This window comes from Caloenas nicobarica, chromosome 5 (genome assembly GCF_036013445.1).
Source record: "Caloenas nicobarica isolate bCalNic1 chromosome 5, bCalNic1.hap1, whole genome shotgun sequence".
In the NCBI taxonomy this organism is placed as follows: Eukaryota; Metazoa; Chordata; class Aves; order Columbiformes; family Columbidae; genus Caloenas; species Caloenas nicobarica.
The window spans coordinates 2,635,828-2,643,339 of record NC_088249.1 but is presented as its reverse complement, the minus strand read 5'-3'; the positions used below and the strand labels follow the sequence as shown (position 1 = coordinate 2,643,339).

General features: G+C 51.9%; 1 protein-coding gene across 2 annotated transcripts; it reads right to left on the bottom strand.

Moving 5' to 3' along the window:
- Positions 1 to 4,481: 4,481 nt before the first annotated feature.
- On the bottom strand, positions 4,482 to 7,138 carry OTX2 (orthodenticle homeobox 2). 2 transcript variants are annotated; one of them, XM_065636499.1, is made up of 3 exons: positions 7,042 to 7,138; positions 6,458 to 6,630; positions 4,482 to 5,102 (listed from the first exon to the last, which is right to left on the bottom strand). In XM_065636499.1, exons 1-3 carry the CDS (start codon positions 7,136 to 7,138, stop codon positions 4,482 to 4,484), a joined length of 891 nt encoding a protein of 296 aa, XP_065492571.1. The 2 variants fall into 2 exon arrangements, with proteins under 2 accessions (XP_065492571.1, XP_065492572.1); XM_065636500.1 differs by having other exon boundaries at positions 6,458 to 6,609.
- Between the last annotated feature and the right edge of the window lie 374 nt (positions 7,139 to 7,512).

The following is a 7,512-nucleotide window of genomic DNA, read 5'->3' as shown; positions in this document are numbered from 1 at the left end:
GGGAGACATCGGGCAGCCCCAGCAGCTAGATCTGCCAAATGGCTTTTCTCCTTTCCTTTCCTTTCCTTTCCTTTCCTTTCCTTTCCTTTCCTTTCCTTTCCTTTCCTTTCCTTTCCTTTCCTTTCCTTTCCTTCCCTTCCCTTCCCTTCCCTTCCCTTCCCTTCCCTTCCCTTCCCTTCCCATTTTCCTTCCTTCCTCCCTCCCTCCCTCACTTCCTTCCTTTCTTCCTTCCCTCCCTCCCTCCTTCCTTCCCTCCTTCCTTCCTTCCCTTCTTTTCCTTTCCTTCTCTTTCCCACTATATGCACCGATACGTGCATTTATGCTATATGCACTCATAGACATGCATTTGTATGCTGGATCCATCCATGCCTACGCATTGACATAAACATTCACGCTATACACATTTATACACATGCACAATTTTGCTCTGTGCAAAGGGGGTGCAGTCTGGGGGCTGTGAGCCCTGTGCCCCCCTTGGTCTCTGCACCTGCAGGGCTGGGAGTGGGGAGCAGAGGTGTAACAGTCCCCAGCACAGACTGGGGGTGCAGGAGGTCATGACCCCCCATGACCATGGGGGCTGCCCTCTGGGGTTTGCCCCCCCAGCCCTACATGGCCCCAGGGACAGGGAGAGCCTTTCCTAACCTGTTCTTTGGAAAACGGGGGATGGAAGGTTGGTGGCCCTTCTAGTATCCCCACTCCCCTTTTGATCCCCAAAACTGGATGGACTCAGGACACAAACCAAGCCTAAACCCAAGCCTAAACCATACCCAGCCCTTCCCAACCCAGCCCCAACACCATCTCCATACCCAACACTCCCAAACCTTCCCAGACCCAAACTCAGCCCTCCCAAACCCAAACCCAGCCCTCCCAAACCCAAACCCAGCCTTATCCCCACCACCCCCCCAAACCCCGGGGCTGTGAGTGGGGTTTTTGGGGGTCCCTGTGCCCCCCCAGCGCCAGGTGGAGAAGTTCCACTGGAAATCCCTAAATCTGACTTTTTTCAGCAACTCTCCCCTGTCTCCTTGGAAACTGTTAGCACTCCCCAGCCCCAGCTCCTCCCGGAAATGCTGTCGCCCCAAAACTTGTCCCTGTTTTGGGGCTCCCTGGACAAGGGCTGGTTATTGGGGAGAGACTGGGCACTGTGGGGTGGTGCTGGTGAGGAGCAGGCAGAGGAGATGGAGCCAGCATTTGAGGCAGCTCAACTCTGGTTGGTGTCAAGACTTCCCTCCTGGTTTTCTGCTTTTTAATTTTTTTTTTTAATTATTATTATTGTTTGGTTTGGTTTGGTTTGTTTTTTTCTGCAGTGGGAAATGTCACCCTGCAGAACAGGGAGAAGATTCACTTACATGTATATTTGGAGGGGGGACAACTCAAATCAAATACCCTTCTAATCAGCTCTTTGCCCCTAAATCCGGCTTTCCAACACTGAACCGATGTGGTCCCTCCAGCTTTTCCCCTGATTTTATTGGATCCAGAATTGCCTCACGCAGCCTGAGTTCAGAGGAAATTGATTCAGCTGGGAGACCTAAAACATTAAAAATGAAAAAGGAGTTAGAACACTCTTTATATAATATTTTGCGTTTGCCAGCTCACCTTGGGATTTTGCCCTTTGCCCAGGCGAGTGCCTATTTAAATTAAAATCAGAAACAAACAAGTAGAGAAAATGTGGGAAGTGCAAAAAGACAGGTAATATTCAGAGAAATTCCTGCCATAAATTGGCTTTTTCTGATAAAAATGAACCATAGCCAGAGGAACTCATCCCTAACAGACAGGGAAACACTCAGGGAAGAAACGCAAAAGATAAGACGAAAAAAGCAAAATGGGAAAAGAGGTTTTAAAGAGGCTTTAAAAAATTATAATCAAAAGCCTGGGAAACAAAGAGCTTTTCCAGGCAGGTGGGATGCTGTGCCCCGGTTCAACAAGGACTTGCTTCTTCCAAGTGTTATTTTGCTTGAATAGTTTATTTGGGGGGGAGTAAACTTTGTTGGTTTGAGCCAAACCAGTGGAGAAATGAAACTTTCTGTGCTGCTGCCTGCGAGCAGCCAGCGGTGGGGACCCGGCTGAGCTGTCCCCGGCAGCCCCAGTGTCTGCGCTGCTTTGTGCTTCCAAAACCTTCCCTGCGTATATCTTCCCATTAAAAAATTAAATTAAAAAAATAAATTTTAAAAAAATTCTAAAAAGAGAAAATCACTGTCTGACAAGAGGCGGCGTAAAAACTCGGAGCCAGCCGATGTGTTTATTTTAAAGGCTGACCTCTGCTCGCGGTGGCGGGGGACATAAATGCCACCGTGGGAAGGAGAGGGATTGCCGGTGCCCGAGGAGGGGGACAGCCCGTTTGGAATGTGGGGATGCGAAGTCGAGGGATGGCCGGCAGCGGTGGCATTGGTGCTCCCTGGTCCTGGGGACCACAGTGGGGTGACGGTGGCCCCAGGTGACACACAGGCAGGAGGGTGCTGGTGACAAGCCATGGGAGACAGCCAGTGACAGGGAGCAGGATGGTGGCGGGTGCTTTTTTCAGCCTCTCTCTCTCTTTCCAGAGGTTCGTTTATTTGCTGCGTTAAATCCAAACTGAGTTCAGGGCTCAGGAAACCCCGGCAGTGCCCATGGGAAGGGGTCAGGGGGAGAAGGACAGAGAAAGAGCCACCAAGAATGGGGATGCTCAGGAAGAGCCTGATCCTGCATCACAGGGTGTTGTGGCTTCAGCTCATGAAATTGCAGCTTAAAAACTGATCCCCCCACTTCCCCAGCACCTCTGCTCAGATGATCCTACCTGATCGCTCCCAGATCCCCCTTCTCTTCTCTGTATCAGCCTGGAAAGTTTAGGGTTCTCTCCAAATGCAACCAAGGACCTCGCACCTCCCAGGAGGGCACAGAGTAAACGCATCCCTCCCCACGAGGAGATTTGGAAAAGCTTGTGGGGAGATCATATTATCCAAGGTCTGATTGTAACAAATGTTTTTTTCCTTTAAAAATTTTTTTTTAAAAATCCTCCCTTCATTTTGCTTCGTGCACCTCAGGGAGCCACCGGCAAAACCCCCTTTGTCTCGGCCCCGCAGAAGCAGCCGGACCCTCCTGGTCCCCCGTGCCTGCCTGCGACCAAGAAATCCCTGCGGCAGCCGGCATCGCCCCTCGCCGTCACTCGCCGGATGCGATTAAAATGGAAGACAACCATCAAGTGTGCTAGAACCATTTTAATATAATTATACATATCTGCCAAATCCAGGAAAAAAAAAAAAAAAAGGTTTATGCATATATATTTTTTTTTTTCAGTTAACATCTGCAAGCATAAACGACAATGAATTTCTTGGTTTAAATTCATCCAGGTCAGAGCAACTGCCCAAAGTCCTGTTGGATTTGACAGTTACTGCCGGCGTGGCCAGCAGTAAGTGAGCTCCAGAGGAGTTTAATGTCCTCGGGTGGGGTTTTTTCGGTCTTTTCTCTTTCATTGAGAGAGAGTTTGTGGTAAAAAGTTTCAGTGCAGTTCACCTCGGGTGAAAGGCGATTGTGTTTTTGTGTATTTCCTTTTTTTTTTTTTTTAATATATATTTTTTATTATTTTTAAAAATATGATAATAGGTAACTCAGTTGCTCTGAATTTCACTTATAATTATAACCTATTTAAATCACAGCAGAACTCCCGCTGGTGCAGAGTTCATAGTTGCATACAATACAGGAGATCACAGTTTTGAAGTCTAGCACAGATTAAAAACCACAGATGTACCATTTATATAAGACACACACTGATTGTCTCTTAAAAACTACATATTGACTCCTTATGAACATTATCTTTTTTTTTTTTTTAATCTTTAAATAAAGTAGTGCAGCTAGGACAATCAGTCACACAACCCACACAGCCCTGAACCAAGTTCTCCGGGTGCCAACTTGAGCAAGTTGGGCGTGAAACAGTTAGATGAGCTCGAGAGCGAGAGAAAAAGAAAGAGGGAGGGAGAAAAAGAGGGAGATAAAGAGAAATGCTGTCCATTCCAAATATTTTAACCGAGGGTTGGCTAACACATTGGAAACCTCTGGGTGAAGGATCTTTCCACGCACACACAAAAAAAGAAATAAAAACCTAGACTTTTTTTTTTTTTACTTTTTTTTTTTTTTTTAAACTGGCCCATAGGTGGGACGATCTCCCACCTCTTCCAAACAAAGAAACCCAACAATTGCCTAAAACTAGAAAGAACACAGATGGGTCTGTCTGCTTTCTGCTCACTAAATGATCTGTCCGTTTAAGGCCTTCCTCCTCTGTTTTTCCTCTTTATTATTCCTTTTCCAGAGCATCTGAGCAGGAGATGAGTCTGAACGGGATCACACCAACACTGTCCCCCTCTTGTTGCTGTCATGTTTTTTTGTTCATTTGTTTGTCCGTTGAGTTATTTTTCTCTTTAATTTAACCAAGACCTGACTAAAACTGGAGCGTTCAGCCCAGCCTGTTCGTTCTCGTCACGATTTTTTTTTCTCGTTATCACCAAGGTTCTTCACAAAACCTGGAACTTCCATGACGATGTCTGGTCCTTATAATCCAAGCAGTCAGCATTGAAGTTTAACTTCCAGGAGGTGGTTTGGTCTTTATAATCCAAGCAATCGGTGGTGGAGTTAAAGCCCAAACTGGAGGCTCCATAGCCCTGGGTGGAGAGGGAGGCTGGAGACTGGTTGAGGTGGCTGGTGACCGCGTTGGCACCCATGGGACTCAGGGTGGCCCCCGGTCCTGGAAGCTGGTGGTGCATAGGGGTCAAGTAAGATCCACAGTCCATCCCTCCAAAATAAGAGGTCGAGCCAGCGTATCCTTGGCTGTAGCCTGATGCCTGGGTGTAGGTCATGGGGTAGGACCTCTGCATGCAGGAGGACGAGGTGGACAAGGGGTCTGAGAGCGGGGAGATGGACGCTGGGCTCCAGATGGATACGGGGGCACTGCTGCTGGAAATGGTGGGGACCGAGGTGCTGGAGGGGGGAGTGAACTGCCCACTGGTCCCGCTTTCCGAACTCACTTCCCGAGCCGGTGAATTCTTCTTTTTAGCTGGCCGTACCTTGTTCTGGCCCCCGTTCTGCTGCTGCTGCTGCTGCTGCCGGCACTTGGCCCGGCGGTTTTTAAACCACACCTGGAGATGGAGAGATGGGGAAAGAGAGAGAAAAAGCCTCGTGTTAGGGATGCACAGGCAAAACCAAGCGGGGAAAGAGATGGTGATGGGGAGACTTCCCTGGGGAGGGGACACTAAAAGCGCTCCCCGGCGAGCAGAGGGTTGCAGGCTGCTGCAAAGAAAAGCTCCGGGGCTCCCCCTCCCTGAGATCATTAGCAGTAATAACAAGTGGAAATAGGCAAATCAAACTGCTTAATAAGGTCACTTTTGGGGGGGAAGGGGTGGGGGAAGTGCTGCCTCTTTACTGTTTGCCAGCCGGGGACCCCCAGGAATCACCACCGTTTAAGGCCTATTGAAGTCAAGCCCTTAATTAGAAACAATAGAGCATCAGAAAAGGAGGGAACAATTAGGGAAACAGAGGCAGGATTTGGGGGGTAGGGGGTAAAGATGCCTCATTTACCCTCTAAATAGACTCTCTGCTCTCACCCCCAGCCAAGACCAGCCCTCTCAACCCCTCTCATCTTTTTTTCAGCACGGACCAAGGGGTCTGGCTCTGGGGAGGAGGGGTGCTGGGGAGGTTTGTGGGGAGAAGGCTGGGGTGTAGCATAGGGGATCCCTGTCCCCAGCAACCACACTTCCTTGGGACACGGCATCACGCCGCCTCGGGAAGCCTCGCCTGGAGGAGAGGAGGAGGGATGGCTTTGGAGCTGCCCTGGCCCAGCTGCAGGGGTGTCCTGGATCCGTGCTGGGTGCAGGATCCTCCTGCCCTGCCAGCAACACCTCCAAAATGCTCCCCCCACAGAGGAGACACAGCCCAGCCCCAGGAGAGAGGTCTCCTCCACCAAGTCATCCCCTCTCTCATCAAAGTCCCTTCAAAGGGAGAAGAAGCCACCAGTCTGTACTGGTGTGAAAGGGGATCCCAGTGCGGCCCTACTCCAAGGATGCATGGATCCCTGGAGAAGGGGGGATACTTTGTGGGTTCCGCAAGAGGCCCAAACACCTGAAGGATCTTCTGGGATTTGGTAGCCAGGGCAAGGCTACCTCTCTGATCCTCCCCGGGGATCAGAGAGGCTGTGGCGTCTGGGGAGGGATGCGGAAGGCTCAAGAGCTGGGACCTGAGAGCTGCACAATCCCCGCCAGTGCACCGGGAGGAAAGGGGGCCCTGGGGAGGCAAATTGCCACTCCATCCCCCCTGCACCCTCACCCATCTATGAGCCTCTTTCACTCCACAGGGGCTTGATTTGGCTCCAGGACTGACCCCATCCTCTAAACCACCCCCCTGTCCTCCCTTCCAGCCACGGACCAGCCCAAACCCCGCGCGCCAGGATGGAGGTGGGGGACAGGCAGGGGGTTTCTGGGGCCATCCCGTTTCCTACCTGCACTCTGGACTCGGGCAGGTTGATTTTCAACGCCACCTCCTCCCGCATGAAGATGTCAGGGTAGCGGGTCTTGGCGAAAAGGGCCTCCAGCACATCCAGCTGCGCCCGGGTGAAGGTCGTGCGCTCCCGCCGCTGCTTTCGGGGGGTGGCTGCGAAAGGAGCCAGAGGCCCTGGCTGTCAGTCAGCAGCCTCTCACCCTTCCGTGTCCCCTCCAGCTCCCTCTCCAGAGGGGCACCCCCATTTTCCCCCCTTCTCCTGAGCGACTCGCACACCAGTTCTCAGTCACCACCGTGCAACAATCCCACCTCTGTTGCCCCCTCCCCGTCTTCCCTGGATGGATCTGGAGCATTTCCCCCGCTCCAATTCCAGCAGGAGGATGTCCCCTCTTTGCAGACCCTTCCCCGGACAAAAAGTTGAGGGTGAGGAGGAAGGGACAAAGGTGGGGACCCCCCACCTCCCACCCACTCCAGCCATCAGGATCCTCGGGCTTGTTGCGCTTCCAAAAGCCCGGCGGCGTTTCCTCCGTGGGGCAAAAAGGGGGTGTTCGGAGAAATAGAAAGAGGGAGAAAAACGTGGCTTACCGGGATAACCGACGGACGGATGCAGCAAATCCATGCCCGAGGTTGTGAGACTCAGGCCATTGACTGCATAAGGTGGTTGCTTAAGATAAGACATCATGCTAAAGTTGTGGCGGGGTGGAGAGTTGGCCGAAATCCGGGCGAGGGGGAGCCGCCCGAGAGCCCTGCCTGCCCCGGGGGGTGCCGTCGGGCGGGGGGGGCCGCCAGGTGCCTGCGGAGGCCAGAGAGGAGAGAGGGGGAGGTCAGGCCAGCTCGCTGCCCCCCCAGTTTTTATCCCCGCTGCCTTTCCCCGTCAATCCTCCAGCTCGTAAAGCCAGACCCCAGCCGGATTTGGGAGCTGGGAAAGACTGACTAGATAAACGCGTCTCTCCAAAAAAAAAAAAAAAAAAAACGTCGAGGAGGAAGGCAGGAGGGAGGGGGGCACATCCCAGCCAGTAATTACTGCCCGAACAAAACCCCCCCATGCCTTCAACT